At 41.0% G+C, this 16,393-nt stretch overlaps 1 protein-coding gene across 1 annotated transcript in view; it reads right to left on the bottom strand.

Moving 5' to 3' along the window:
- Positions 1-16,393, bottom strand: part of DGKK (diacylglycerol kinase kappa) — a gene marked incomplete at both ends in the record, with an annotated part of 146,107 nt that overhangs the window by 9,695 nt on the left and 120,019 nt on the right. The window contains 12 exons of the mRNA XM_079124533.1: positions 427-568; positions 1,144-1,304; positions 2,460-2,594; positions 2,938-3,051; positions 3,937-4,044; positions 4,317-4,413; positions 7,398-7,505; positions 9,175-9,271; positions 9,724-9,831; positions 11,452-11,680; positions 13,290-13,389; positions 14,245-14,336. Coding sequence (XP_078980659.1) covers positions 427-568; positions 1,144-1,304; positions 2,460-2,594; positions 2,938-3,051; positions 3,937-4,044; positions 4,317-4,413; positions 7,398-7,505; positions 9,175-9,271; positions 9,724-9,831; positions 11,452-11,680; positions 13,290-13,389; positions 14,245-14,336 — 1,491 coding nt within the window. The remainder of the gene's footprint in view (positions 1-426; positions 569-1,143; positions 1,305-2,459; positions 2,595-2,937; positions 3,052-3,936; positions 4,045-4,316; positions 4,414-7,397; positions 7,506-9,174; positions 9,272-9,723; positions 9,832-11,451; positions 11,681-13,289; positions 13,390-14,244; positions 14,337-16,393) is intronic.

Here is a 16,393-nt window from a genome sequence, read left to right as displayed (position 1 = left end):
ATATTTAAAATAAATGTCTAATCTGGTCCTTTCCTTCAGGAAGGACACCAAAACACCCTGGAATGTTGGTTTCATTTGCAGGTATAACTTTATTCAGTTATACAGGGAACCAAGAGATGAATAAGGCCCAAGGCTAAGTTCCTCTCCATTCATTGGCCATTTCTCCCCTTAGGCTGGTGGGGTAGTTAGCTATCAGGAAAGAGGGCTAGTTCTCAGGATGATCAAGTCTATTGTGTGATTTCCCCCAGCAATCATCTTGGCCCTCTGATAAGTCAAGATATGCCTGCCTTCCTGTCCACTCTATCCATCAGTTTCATGTCATATAATTTGACCAGTTTCTTCACTTAGCATCTGGCTCTTCTTCCCTGTTCATCTCCTTTCCTGTTTAGTGTGACTCCATTCCTTCATCTGCCCCTTTCTCCTTACCTCAATGGGAGTACAGGGAGCTGCTCCTGCCTCATTGCCACTATCTTGGCCATAAAATATATCATTCAGGATGTTAGCACTGGCATTCACAGAATCCATAAGGACAGACACATGCTGGTGGACCTTGCTGAGGTCATTGAGTCTGTAAATAAAGCAAGGACAGATCGATGAGCTGGGAATTTAGCATTTCTGATATGGAGTGCTGGTGGATTGGGCCAAAAGGGGAGAAATGAAAATCCTAGGTATTGGATTTGGACTTTTTACTCCCTTTTGTTATTTTTGCTCTTCTCAAGGGAGCCACTGATACTTGAAAATGATTCTACTCTTCTCTACATATTCACTTTTGTCTAACCAGAATTAAGATTCTAGGAAATTGAGGAGAGTGGGAGACTAAAATAGGGGAGGGGTTGCTGACTCCAGAAACTCCAAGGCCCTTCTGATAATTAAGGTTAAGGATAAATACTCTTTAACCTGTTGGGTCTGGGGCAGTAGGAAGACACCAAAATTCACCTCTGTGCCTATTGGGAAATTTCCAAGCTGGTTTATTGCTTAGTACAAGGAATATTTCCTCCACGGATTGTCAGGGGCTCAGTCAATGTTCAGAGCACTAGGTGAGATGCCTGAGGCCAGGCTCCCCAGTTTCCAGCAGACAAACTGGCTGCTTCTCCCTATCCTTTCTCGAGTTTCCCATCCTTGTATCTAGGCCAGTCCACTTACCTGCTAATAAGGTTTTCTGCAAGCCGAGCTAAGTGCTGCATCTGGGCATACTCCTCATCAGAGAGGCTATCTTGAGATTCCTGGGAGTCCAGCTGGGGTTGAGGGGCAGCTTGAATTTCAGTATGCTTGCATGCCCACATTTTCATTGAATTCTCAAAGTCCTAGAGATGAAAATAGTGGCATACCCTAATGATTGCTGTAGCTAAGAAGGTACATGACAGGTATGTCTATGAGTCTGACATTTGTGGGTAATGTGTGGGTACAGTAGGTAAATAGGGAATGAGGGTACTCTGTCCATTCTCCTGTACAACTGTCTATACAGCTACCTATCCTTTTCTTCAACATCTCTTCTGTACTAGATACTTTTAGTTTTGGTTTTGTCATCAATATGCTGGATCATAGGACACCAGTCTTGAATCAGATGTCTGCTTCCAAGAAGGTACTATATGAGGGCATCATGACAGATAAGAGACTACAGTACATTTCATGTTTTTTTCTTTGCAAAATCTAGGCAATATGTTGTGATAGAGTTTAGAGCCAGACATACCTAATCCAATTCTCAATCATACTTCTGTCTTTTATCAATTTTGTGGCCATGAGCATGTTATTTAACGTCCCAAAATGGAAATAAGTGTATCCATCTCAGGATTGTTTGGGGGATGCATGTGAGGCAATACATGTAAATTACCAAGAACAAAGTAAACAGCTTATAAATCAGATGTCCCATTCCCTCTTTTACTGTTTCTATGAACTGTACACAGGTCAGAGTAGAAGACAGCCTCCTAACACTGAACAGCTTTATGTTCAGCAATAATGACTCCTTTGTAGCTTCAGAAGATTTGGGTGAAGTGGGCGACATTTATGAATGCAGCATTTTAAGGAAGCTTAGAGGAAGCTAAAGACCATCAATGCAAATTAAATATATTGTTGAAAGATCAGATTTCTCTGTTGCCATCTAAGGTCTAAAGTTCTCTGAGCATTGGAGATTGGAGGATAACTTTGTCTAAAACTACAGAAGAAAGCTCCTTGTCTTGCTCTTTTGGACAGAGGTTTGCAAATGTCAATATATATCAGAATGCCTTGAGGAACTTGTTTACAAATGCAGGCTCCTGAGTACCACTACTCCCCATTCTGTCCAGTGGACCTGGTATGGGTCACAGGAGTATGCATTTATAACCAGCACCCCAGGTGACTGTGATGAAAGGGCCATGGAGACCTCATATGAGAAATTCTACTTGACTGCAAATATTCAGTAGTCATGTGACAGCTATGGATAAAGCAGTGTGGGGGCCCAATGCCAGCCTTTCCCCTCTTACCCGATCTCTCATCAGCATCTGGGCAGCATTCTTGTATCTAATCTTGATAATACCTGGCCTCTGGACCCAGGCCTCCCCATCCACCTGCACTGGGATACCTTCTTCACCATCAATGGTTATCATCAACTCACGGCACTGCCAGAGAAGAGGAGAGGAAATAGGGGAGAAAAGTGAAGCAACCACTACAGACCAATCTGATAATCTCACAATTGTGTCCTAAATGTCTGCCTGAAGTAGCACTAGCAAAAATATGAATTAGATTATGCCAGAGAAACACCCACTTCCTATGAGGTATTTGCCCCTTTGGTCTCTGCTACCCCTATTTCCAATCTTAGCCAGCACCTTGATACCCATCAGATAACCTGCGTCCTCCACTCTGAAACTTTTATGCCCAATTAATTCCTGGGTTTACCCCCACATCCTGGGTTGCAGATGGGAAACTCAACTCCTTTCTGGTACCAATCTAACCCCTGCCTACCTGGGCAATGCGGTGATGATGCAGGTTGATGATACGGGACATGGCCATCTGAACAGAACCAAAGATTGCCACTACCTCCAGCTTCCCATCATCTATTGCAGGAGCCTCATATTCCTAAGGAGGAAGACTGTATCACATTTCCCACCCTTGAGAAACCATACTTTGTCTATAACAAACGAGGTTGTTTTGAAAACTCTCATTGACAATTTTCCAGTTCAAGAAAAGTAGAAAAACTGCGTTATTAAAAGGGAAAGGAAGAAGTGAGGAAGCTAATCTGGGTAAAGGACACTGAGGTCACCACAAATCTTATCCACTTTTGAGACCATAACTCAGTCAGTTTCTTCCCTGTCCAATCCAACATCATAAATCCCCAAGGCCAGTCTTATTGGCTTCGTGGCCTTTTTGGGTGAGTGCAGAGGAAAGGATTCATGGCCAGTTTCACAGGAGATTTTATTGACAGACCTCATTGGGAAAAAAAAAAAGAACATAGCCTGGATACCATCTGAGGACCTGTCAGTCTGAGAAGTAAAAATTTTAAAGCCCAGGCAATACCTAAGAGTTGACCTAATCCTGAGGTCTTTGGTTGAGTCTTGTGCTCTGGGATGGCAATTACCTAAAAAAACAGCCTAGCTGTGTGTGGCGGCCCATGCCTGGAATCCCAGCAGCCGAGGCAGGAGGAATGCAGGTTTGAAGCCAGCCTCAGCAACTTAGCAAGGCTGTAAGAAATGTAATGAGACTCTGTCTCAAAATAATAAAAAAAAAAAAAAGCTGGGGATGTAGCTCAGTGGTTAAGCCCCCTTGGGTTCAGTTCCTGGTACCTAAACAAATGCATAAAAAAATAAACATTGAGTCTCTTGTTGCTGCTAATAGAAGTTCCCAGTCTCTGTCCTTTCCCCTCATTGTCCACTTACCACTGTAGTTGACCAACCCTCCTTTCTGAGAGATCTCAGCAAGGTCGGTCATGCCTTTCTCCCACCCCATTCCTTGTTCCATACTCACCGTGGTCGCTGTGTTGCTTCCCCAGAAGTTGACACCTCCAGCATAACTGGTAATGTTGAGCACTACAATGCCTTGCAGGTTTGGCAAGGAGATGGCTTCTCCATCACACTGCAAGAAAAGATAAGTTCTCATCAGCTGACTTTCAGATAACAATGTGAAGGGATATTTAGAGAGATGGGAAAGGCTCTAACTTCTCTTCATACTATCATTTGCTTATCCATATAGTAGAAATCCCTCATCTGGCCTTTCTCCCACGAGCTGTGAGTGAGGATCACAGATAAAGCTTGGTAATAACCAAGGTTATAGTGGAAAGTTGATTTCCAAGGCCATGAGGTTTCCTTTCTCCATGACCAGGAAGGATTACTCCCTTTTCTACTAACCTCTAGATGCACTCGTTCTTCCAGTTTCCTATAAGAGCGCTGTAGAAGCTCCTTGCTTCCCAGAAGGCCATACCATATCTTGTTCTTAAAGCGGCTGCTATGGGAAGATAAAGATGGTCATAAGGTGAATAATATAAAGATAAATGGATGGGCATGGTGGTGCACACCTGTAATCCCGGCGGCTCAGGAAGTTGAAGCAGAAGGACTGCAATTTCAAAGCCAGCTGTAGAAATTTAGTGAGGCCCTAAGAAACTTAGTAATACTCCGTCTCAAAATAAAGAAAAAATAAAATAAAAAGAGCTGGGGAAGTTGCTCAGTGCTTAAGGGCTCCTGGATTCAATCCCTGGTACCAAAACAACAACAACAAACCAAACCTGACACAAGAGGGGCTGTTGGGATAGTGTAACTGGTGTTCTTATGCAAACCCATGCAGAAATGAATTCATGGGGCCTTGTTGAAGTTTCAGTATCCTATTGATGGATAAATTTTCCACTTCTCCTTGCTGCTAAATATTGATCCTGACTTGGAAGGAACAGGCTATTTCCCAAAAGCAATGCTGATAAAAAGCCGTGAGTCTAGCTGGCTGATGCAAACCAGTTACCCTGGCATGTGCCATCCCAGGAGTGCAAGATTTCAGCTGCTGAGAATAAATTTTATATGAAACATCTGACTCTTGGACTGCAATTTTTTGAAGCAGTGACTTTTCTGACAAAGTGAAGGGCTTTTCCCAACACCAGTGCCTTATATTAAATACTTAGCTGGGCTTAGTAAGGATATTTTAGATAATGTGCCATTGGAGAGAATATGAGACAGGTAAGAAATTGGGAGACATAGGATGGTGGTGGAAAGAACAGGGTCCTTCTGACTGTTGAATCTGATAAAAACAAGCAGGCAGCTGATAATCATCAGTATTGCTTACTATGAACTTTTAAAGTATAGATGCAGAAATGAGCTACCACAGGGGATAAAGGATTTTTTGTTTTTGTTTCATTTTTTGTTTTTGTACCAGGAGTGTTTATCACTGAGCCATATCCCCAGCCATTTTTTATTTTTATTTTTTTATTTAGAGACAGGGTCTCACTGAGTTGCTTAGGGCTTTGCTAATTTTCTGAGGCTAGACTTGAACTTGCAATCCTCCTGCCTTACCCTCCCAAGTCACTGGGATTATAGGCATGTGCCACCTTACCCAGCCAGGGAATGAGTTCTGAAATGTAAGAAAGCTAGCACAAAATTATTTGAACTCTTTATGAAGCCAAAAGTTTTCTGGGCACTTTAGTTTCCTTATCTATAAAAACAGAGGTTTCATTATCTGGGAATGTAAAACACATAGAACAACCAAAACAATTCTAGAAAAAGAAAGGCAAAGTTGAAGGACTTTCATCTTCCAATTTAAAAATTACTATAAGGCCACAGGTATTAAGGCAATTTGTTACTTGCATAGGATAGGTATATAGATCAATGGAACCGAAGAGTCCAGAAATAAACCATTACATTTACAGTCAATTGATTTTTTTTCGGTACTGAGGATTGAACCCATGGGTGCATAACCACTGAGTCACATCCCCAGCCCATTTTTATATTTTGTTTAGAGACAGGTTCTTGCTGAGTTGCTTAGGGCCTTGCTAAGTTGCTGAGACTGGCTTTCAACTCATGATTCTCCTGCCTCAGACTCCTGAGCAGCTGGGATCAATTTATTTTTGACAAAGATGCCAACACAATTCACTGTGGAAAGGATAGCTTTTTAGAAAATAATGCGGTGCTGCTGGGCTTGGTGGTTCACACCTGCAATCCCAGCAACTTGGGAGGGTGAGGCAGGAGTATTGCGAGTTCGAAGCCAGCTTCAGCAACAGTGAGGCGCTAAGCAACTCAATGAGATCCTGTCTCTAAAGAAAATATAAAATGGGGCTGGAATGTGGCTCAGTGGTTGAGTGCCCCTGAATTCAATCCCTGGTACCACCTTCCCCCCCAAAAAAAATCATGGTACTGGGATAATTGGATATCTTCATGCAAAAGGATGAATTTAGACCACATCATATACAAAAATTAACTCTAAGTGGATTGTAGACTTAAATGTAAGAGCTAAAAATAAAAATTTTTCAAAGATAACTTCGGAGCAAATTTTCAAGACCTTGGGTTAGGCAAAGATTTCTTAGATATGACATTAAAAGCATAGTTCATAAAGGAAAAATATAAACAATTAGACTTTATCAAAATTCAAAACTATTTTACTTTAGAACATTTCACTAAGAAAATGAAAAGACAAGCAATGGACTAGAAGACACTATTTGTAAACCACCTATCTGATAAAATACTTGTTCTTCACCCCTGGTCTGTTCTGAGAAAGACATTCTAACAGCAGTGGCGGGGGTGGGGTGGAATGGCATGCATCTTTTTATCTATGGTTTCAATTTTTAAAAAAATTTTTTAGTTGTTAATGGACCTTTATTTTATTTATTTATATGCAGTGCTGAGAATCAAACTCTGCCTCACACATGCCAGGCAAGTGCTCTACCACTGAGCCACAACCCCAGCCCAATTTATAAGGACTCTGAGGCTACCTTAGGGTATATCTGTAGAAGAAATGTATCAGAAGTTGCCAAATGGGCCAGTACTTGATAGGATGAAATCAATAGGTCTAGAGGAACCAGGTTAGGAATACCAAAAACAAGTAGGGGGATCTTTGATATTTTGTAATCTTTCTAAGTGAAAGCAGAACTAAAACTCCTGTTAGAACCTACTTACGCTCTAACACACATAAGAGATAGGCGATTTGCTGAAATGAGTCAATGTAATCTGTTCTCAACAATACTAACACAGGAAGCTATGTTTATGGCAATTCACAGGTTTCGACTATGACGAGAACCCCAAATTCAGGATGCCAGTGCAGTCATCACAGACCAGCCCAACATTTGGAGCAAGCTGAACAATTAGGCTAGTATTGGGACTAGTGTATTTTACTCTTTCCAAGGACCCTTTTCTTTCTGTTGCTTGTCTGAGGTAAGGGATGTAGTAATACATATGTGTGTTGTCATTGCATGTTTGCATGTAGGAAGGGGAGTTTTTGTTTTTGTTTTTCCTTACTTGTATTGTCCTGGATGTTCTTCTCTTCTGGTATTGAACTCCAGAGAAATTTTAGCATCCAGTCCAATTCCAAAGTAGTTGTTCATGACACACTTTTCTTTGAAGCGTCTGAAATGAGCCAAGGAAGAGGACAGAATGATGCAGGAAGGAAGTGATGTTGTCATTGGGTTGTAGACTTCATCTGCCTGATGGAAAATCACTGAGGGAAGTCCTCCTCTACATTAGGCACAATGCATAATGCCCTTGAGAGTCACATTTAGATGTCCTATTGTGTTAACAACTAGCCTGTCAGCTCTAAGAGGGTTCCCAGCCAGTTGGGAAGCTTCAATGGATTGGGACTCAGTAAAAAAGTAACATTCATGATCTTAGTCATCTTTGGAGGCCTCAAGTAAGAGTGACTCATATTTTTCCAAATATAATAGAGGGAAAGAGAGTCATTGGCTTATTCTCATAATGAACTTTTGAGTCTACCACATACAAATGTATTATGGCAGTTAAATCTGCTCTATTGCTTTTAGTGACATCTGACTCCTTTGTAATACTTTTCATGTCAAAAGGCAGAGTGACCACGTCTGCAGAGGGAAAGACTTATAAAAGAGGGCAGATGCACTCACCAAAAAAGCCAAGTAGAATTTTGAGTTTCCTGCATTCATATAGGGTGTTGACATCAAAACTAATGGGGTGCTAGAACCAGGTCATACCAGTTCATAGAAACTGATTATGCATATCTGTTCCCAACTTTATGTTCAATGACATTATATTAGTGGCTTGAAATAGGCCATGATGGAAGGTTTATAGCAAGATTAAATCAGAGCTTCCCTCTCCCTGAGAGCTGGTTTTAAACACTTGTTGGAACACTATGTATCAAAACTCACTGAGTAAAGCCAGTGATGAAGTGGACTGGTGTGGGGATTGGAGATAGGAATAAGAATTGTTTTCTTAAACAAATTGTTTAAGAAAACATAAATAATTACTAGTTGTGTTCTTTTGAGAATCTGAAAATGGATACAGTTCAGCTATCGGATCACAGATAACTTTTGTATTCATTACTCAACTGAGCCAATATCCCTCATATAAAATTAGCCTTCAATCCTGAAATTGGAGTTTCTCTAATTGATGTCCAACCAATCTTCTTTTTTATTTTTTAATATATTTTTTCAGTTGTCAATGGACCATTATTTTTATTTACTGACATGCAGTGCTGATAATTGAATCCAGTGCCTCACACATGCTAGGCAAGCGCTCCACCACTGAGCTACAACCCCAGTCTCAACTGTTCTTAATCGAATGCAAGATGAATGAATGTGGAAGAATTTGGCTGCTGGTAATATTCCAAAGGAGTAGGACTGGTGAGACAGATGTCCTTAGATAAGGCTACCTAGTCCCTTAGTGACCATTTGTTCTTTAGTATCTTCAACCATATATGGCTAAAGGCAGCATTGGAAAACCAAGTCCTTTGAAATAACAACCAACATGTATTATGTGTTTATAATAATGTTAGTAACTGCTAACACAGCACTGAACTTTGAATGCCATGCACTACTCAATGCAAGTATTTTATTTGCAAATACTTTTCATATATGAAATCAATAAATTCAACAAACCTATGTGGCAGGTTCTATTTATCTTCATTACATGTGAGGAAAATGAGGCTCACATTGATTAAGTTACTGTGTAGTCATTCAACTAGTAAGTAGAGCTGGGAATTGACTCTATTCCTAGACTGTGCTCTTAACCAGGAAGAAGACATTAAAAAGTAATTGGACTAGATACTTACATTGTTTCAGGTGTAAAATGTAAGTGTTCCAAGTTAAGGTTATCTAGGTCTTCACTTTTGAGAGAAGATATAGATGACAAGGTGCCACGACGAGAACCTAGACACAAAGGACATCTCCTTGGTGTCAGATGCAAATATTAAGTCTTTCTGCCTGCTTGTACTTGATCTTATTTTTCTCTGTTGGTAGAGGGTCAACCTCCATGACTTTCTCCTAAATAACATGCAGTGTTCTCATTCCAAAGAGGGATCCCCTTAGATGAACTGGGACATTGACTGAGAGATAGTAAGGCTGGGATGCTTCCTTGTTGGCAATGAAAACTGCTTCAAATCTCGGTTTCATCAGCACAGCCTTTTCAACGTTTGTAATGGGATCATTACTCTGGTCATTGACAAGAGATTTCATAGTATAAAATTTCTTGAAAATGGGGGGCTCTTGACTGCAGAGTAGGTTCTTGACTAAAAGAGGATGTATGAAGAGAATATACCAATTCTTTGGAAACTAGGTGACAGTGAATAAGTCTAGAATAAGAAAAAGAGAAAGATCCTTACGGTGTCTTGGGCTCATCTGGTTAAAATCCTCTGAGTCGTCATCTTCCAGGAAGAAAGTCGATGTAAAGTTCTTAACTGATAATGTCTGTCTGCTTTCCTCATCCAGAACTATAGAGAAAAAGTGGAAGGAAGGAAGGAAGGAAGGAAGAAAGGGAGGGAGGAAGGGAGGAAAGAAGGGAAAAAGGGAAGGAGGAAAAGAGGAACAGAAAGAAGGAAGAATACAGGGAAAGAAGGAATGGTCACATTTATTGAGTATCTCTTTTGTTAGTTAATGCTGGTATGTGTGTGTGTAGACAATGGAGACTCCCATTTGACCATCACATTTCCTCCATGATACCTTTTGTATTATCCTTCTTTTTTTTTCATTTTATTCTTTTTTTTTTATGAGTCAGGTTCACTATGTTGTGCAGGCTGGCCTTGAACTTACTATCCTCCTCTGGTGTGCACCACTGTGCTCAGCTTGTTCAGTTTCCTTACAGTGTTGTTGTCATGGCTTTCATATCCATGCCTGAACTTTCTCTGTCTTACTGGTACTCTTTATCTGTCATCCGTACACGTGGTTGTGAGTAGAAACTTGGAACCAGGGATGCGGGCAACAGTGTGGGAAACCCTTTGCTCTTCTACCTTCATTCTGTTAGATCATTTACTCACATGACTTTTGTCTACACTTGGATCTCTAGAACCATGCCAATCTTTCACTCAATTGTGTCACCCATACCCAGGGTATTTGAGATGTCTCCTTCCTTTCCCCAGCCTATGTGTGGTATACCTCAGGTGCTCAGCCTATGCAAAAGCTATTTCAATTCCTACCCTACCAGGTAACCTTTATTTGTCCCCTTAGCTGCAAGCTGAACCTATAAATCTAACATATATGTTGATGGAACAGATTGAGTTTCAGTTGTGACAGTGATGGCTGTTTAGATTAATCTGGTCTTCATTTACTTGGAAACTAACTATAGAAATAGAGGTGAACTAACTGTTTAATTCTTCCACAATGCATAAGAGATATTTTCTTTATTTATTGGAAACATGGCTGAGGTTGTACCTATAAGCACCAAGGCAGGGGAAGGTAACTATGGCTAAAAGTCAAAGGCCAGCCAATAGGACTTCCTTGCTACCTGGGACTTCTACTCAATTTCAATGATTCCATTAGAACATATTTTGTCTTTCACCCTCTTCTGATCTGCTTTTTAAAAGAAGCATTGTGTGGAAGAAGTGGTCACCAAAATTTTAGGTGAAGAATTTGGGGGAGTTGGAAGAGTTTTCATACTGAGTCAGAAGCTTGGGTATTCTTCTGAGTCCTGGGAAATGACAATCATTGTGAGGGCCCCTACAATTATTTTTAGTGCCCTTATCCCTGATTAATACTTTGCCAGACATGAAGACATGAGCACCATTTTCTAAGTTGGAAAGAAACAGGAGCAGGTTCCATTACCAGGGGTGGTAGATGACAGCTTTGAGCCAGGTCACTTAGCACCTGTAATTGTTTAAGATTAGCATTAGCTGACTGCCTGGGAGATAGGAGTAGCCAAAGGGACATCTTATCATGACTAAAGCATTTCAAATCAGTACTCTGAGGACTGTCTTTCAATATAACACAAATGCAAAATCTAGTCAAATTTTGGTAGTGAGGTCTGATAGCAAACCCAGAGTGAGGGAAACCAATAAACCATCCACTGGAACCTTCTCTTTCCCCTACTTCAGTCACCACAACCCTGGATCTCATACCTTGTTCAATCTGGAATATGATGAGCTTCAAGGATTTCTGGAGATTCTGGGCCTTTGTGGCCAGCTCCAATTTGCACTTGGCTATGTGGTCTATTTGAGGGACGAAGGGCTTTCCATCTGCCTTACCACCATCTGTACATACTGTAGCACTTTTCTCAACTGAGGTAGCTGCTGCCTCCTCAGCCAGGACATCAATCAGGACACTGAGCTTATCATACATTAAGTCGCTCTGTAAAGGGAGGAAGGAAATTGGAATTGTTATGAGGGACCAAAGATTGACAGGACAGAATAAGGAGCTGGGGTAGGGGGAGAGATTACAAAAGGTAGTAGTTTTGTGAACATAGAAAAATTACAAGTGAGAAGATCAAGCATGGGGCAAGAAGTACTGGGCTAGATGTGATAAGATACCCAAAGGACGTTAGGGGATCAAACATATATCATTTGTTTCTGAGTAGCCTCAGGCATCAATGTATGTTTCCAAGTCTTTCTTGAGTCAGACTGGCTTTTAAAATGATGTGTAACATGGAAAACTCTCGGAAAGATAAACATTTCTGGATTGGCATGTTCATGGGCATGCTCCTGTGGATGTGGATGGCCTCCGCATGGATGTTGCTAGCTGTCCTTGTATGTGTGTATGTTTGACGATGTACATTTGCTGCATGATATATGGTTTTGATTCCTAGCTCCATCACTTAAAAGTTTATGATGTGAAGCAAATTACTTAATCTCTTTATCCCTTTATATTTTAGGGCAGCTGTCAGGATTAAATAAATTGATATATTAAGAGCACTTAGAAGAGTCTCTGGCACAGAGTAAGTACAACGTACTTGTTAGCTATTGTTGTTACAGAGGTGAATGTAGGCACGATTCTAGTATGTGTTTATATGTACGTATTTTCAAGCATGTTCTGGTATATAACCACACACGTACATGCTTGGTGCACAGATGTATCTAGTTGTAGACAGATGTTTGGCATATGCTAAGTACACAGCATGTGTGTATGCATGCATAACGCCATTCTTCATTTGGTAAAAAATGGAGGGTGACAAGGTTGGACCATCCCCATCAGGAAGTCTTAACAGTTGCCCTTCCTTGCCTTTGTTTTACAATTCCCAATAAGAGGCATATTTGTCCTATTAAAATAATCTGAAATATTACCATTTTAATGTGTAATCAATATAAAATTATTAGTGAAGTATTTTACATTTTTTCTCCATGATTTTATTATGCATATTAATTGTACAAATTCATGGATTTCACTGTGACATTTCCACATATGCATGTATTATATATTGATCATGTCCTCCCTCCCTTCTGCTCTCTCTCACCTTCCTTACCCTCCCTCTTCTTCCCAGTCCCCATCTCATTCAAGGAACCCTTATATACTATTGGTGGGAATGTAAATTAGTACAACCATTATGAAAAAAAAAATGGAGGTTTCACAAAATAACTAAAAACAGAGATACAATATGATACAGCTATCCTACTCCCAGGTATATATCCAAAGGAAATGAAGTGAGCATACAGATGAAATATCTGTATGCCTATTTTTATTGTGGCACCATTCATAATAGCTAAGATAAGTAATCAGCTTAGGTGTTCTTCAACAGGTTAATGGGTAAATAAAATATGGTATATATACACAATGGTGTATTATTTAGTCGTAATGAAGAATGAAATAATGTCATTTTCAGGAAAATGAATGGAACCAGAGGACATCATGTTAAGGGAATAAGCCAGGCACAGAAAGACAAGCATCACGTGTTTTCTCACATTTGTTTTCAAAAACAAGGTTCCCAGTTGCACAAAAACTATAAGACAAAAGAAAAGAGACTTACTTTTAAAATCACAGACTCTACTGCTGTGTTGTTCTGTTTTATCTGACTCCAGGCCTTTACAATATCATCCACAAAGTCTTCCACTGCTGAGCACAGGAATCTAGAAAAAAGATGGATGGCATGATATGACATGGACCATGAGGTCCAGAACTCTATAAAGATGTCATCAGTCTCTATCTTCCACCTTTTTCTGTCTCTTTTTCCTGATCTCTCCTTCCTTTCTGTCTTTCTCTCCCCAACCTTCCTCCCTTTGCTTTCCCTCCATATATATGGCGAAATATGCTCCACTCCCACTGTAGTTCAGTTTCAAACCACTTTCCATGTGAAGTAACTAAGGTGGATTGACTAGAATTTTTAGTCCTAATTCTGCTTTCCCAAAATAGAGCATTTACTTGGTTTAACAGGTCAGGTTTTTGCCCTGGATCAATCATCTCTGATTCAAGGGCCTAGATAAAAAAGTATAAATATAATGACACCAAGAAGGCACTCCCTATGGGGAGTTGGTTGCAAAGAGAGAGTGATAGCCTAAGTAGGGACCTGGGAATAATGAAAGACCCACATATTTAGAAGTGGGAATGTGTCACTCAGGTTATGAGAGAGCAGCTGTAGGGAGGTACTATACAGAATTTTCCCTGTGTCAAAGATGGAAAGCATGGTATATGTACTGTTGAATGTCTAGAATGTTGTGTTTCTCTCCAGTGACCTTCCTTCCCAATACCTAGCCTGTGATTTTGTGCTTTTGTTGTGGCAGGAGCTCTCACCTCAATATCATCCTTTTTTCTTAAACTTTTCATTAAGGAGGTTTTCATTGGGAGAGATCCAATTTGGAAATATAATCACATACTTTCCTTGGCCCCAACACCCCAGGGTATCAAAATTAGCCCTGTGTATGACACTGGAAGAACCTGTGAGGGGCAAAATTATCCCCAAAGAACAAGAGAGAAAGGATACTGACCTGGTTGCAATGATCATCTCTGTGGGGAACTTGGCCTTCAGGATTTTGTTCAACTCAGTGGTTGCAGATTCTAAGTGTTGGATGGCAGCAGTCTAGGGGGAAAACAAGTGTAGAGCCCTGAAATCTTAGCATTGTGGCCTATCATGCTGCCCATCCTCACCCAACCCACAGCCAAATTATTTCTTCCTGACTCTTGTGATCAACTCAACTGCCTCTCTAGAAGTAATCACAATCAAAGAGTTCTTGTTGAAAGTCCCCAGAGGAAATCGCGGATCTGTAGTCATTCTAAAAATAAGAGATGTATTCTTTTTCTTCTTATTTTAATTAGTAATCAGAAACACATATGAAGATACTTCAGATCCATTCCTACACTCCCTCTCCTATGTTCAGGAGCCCTAAGATTCTGTGATACACAGGTGCTGAAAAAAATCATAGAAAGAATGCTGCACACCCTGAAATTCAGGAAATGGTGGAAAAAAGATGGCAGAAGGGAGTTAGGTGTTGAGCCCCAATCTCCTCACAACACAGAAAGATGATAGTGAAGGAAAAGCAAGATTGAGAGGTGGGTGACAGATTTTGAGATCTGAAGAGACTGGAAGATAGGTTACCAGAGTAGAAAATAAGTGCAGAGGTTCCCAAACCCAAACCCAGACCAGGGTGGGGGGAAGGGGAAGGGGCCTCAGAGAGAGAAAGAGGGAGCAGAAAATCTCTTAAGCTTACCCACTTAAAAACATTTGGAAAGGTGGATGAAATTTAAAGTGTGATGGAAACAGCAGTGTCCTTGAAGCAAATCAAACAGCTTAAAACCAAATCATGAAAAGAAGGCTATGCTGGGGGTCTGTAGCCATTTTGTGGAGCCTTCAGCCAACCAGTTATACCTTTAAATCAACAAGGCATCTTCCCACATCCAGATAGCTGCAAATCAAACCTGGGAATTCCCCTGCAGAGATCTCTTAAGAATCTGGCTAGAAAGAACTTCTCAAGGAATTGCTGCTGCTAAAATCCTTGCCCCTCCAAATGAGCCAGGGGAGTAGGTGAAACAGACCTGTGTGGTGAAGTGCACCCAACCTAGCACTCTGCACAGCCTCCACATCTGGCAGAGATGGAGAAGCAAGGAAAGCAGATCCATCACAATTGCACCAGCCCTGGTTCCTGATAATAGGAGGAGGCAGTGTGGGAAGGCCAGGAACTGTCCCTTGATCATGGGGGCCATACCAAAGGGAAGTTACCTGACTATCCAGTGACATAGAGATCCAGTTTCCAGATGGTGGCAGCCACTGGCAGAAAGCCACTAGAAGAAGTTACATGAGTACCCCAGGATAGTAAAGTGGAAGGCACCCACAACCATAGCCAGAGGGAGGTCAGCTAAGGTGAAACATTGCCTGATCCAAGGTGGGAAGGAGTGAGTGACTGCTCCCAGCCTGACCCATGGTCACAACTGGTGAGTGGAAGGGCATTATTTGGACACTGGCTGAACCTTGCATCAGTCAACAGAGGGAATCAACACCTGTCATTCACAACCTGGGGCAGTTGAAACTAGAACTCAAGTGAACCACCTGAGTCCCTTTACTACAGTACCCTACAGTCCCTTTACTACAGAGAGCAGTGTTAGCTGGGGAAGTACTTCTATACTATAGAACACCCATAGAAAATAAATACACAAATCCACAACCAGAGGGCCTGTCTTCTTATAGACAGCCACCAAGCATGATACTACCATGAAAAGGATCCTATAGAAGGGAGCAGGTACACACTGACCTACAGCAATCATAGGGACACTCCAAAGCCTACATCCTGAACTCCTGCATACAATAGTAATAGTCAAGCCCCAACATTGCACCCTTTGTGCAGTCTGCTACAGGCCCCTGAACTGACAAATCACAATCAGCTGATGCGAGGCCCATAGCAACTAGGGAAGTGGCTCCTGTGCCCTGAAACCATGGAGGGATCCACAGCCAAAGACTGATGCATGTCTACTAAATAACTAAACTCCAATGAAACAAAAATCAAGATTCAAGAAGAATTTTAGTCACCTTGGTATGATTTACAATAAATAATTCTAATGTCAACTTTGATCATGTATACTCTTTAACTTGATTGATAGTTGTTACCCTAGTAGCAAATGTTGTACCTACATTGAGTGTATTTC

The sequence above is a fragment of the Sciurus vulgaris genome, assembly GCF_902686455.1.
Source record: "Sciurus vulgaris genome assembly, chromosome: X".
In the NCBI taxonomy this organism is placed as follows: Eukaryota; Metazoa; Chordata; class Mammalia; order Rodentia; family Sciuridae; genus Sciurus; species Sciurus vulgaris.
This window is presented reverse-complemented; position numbering and strand designations above follow the sequence as displayed.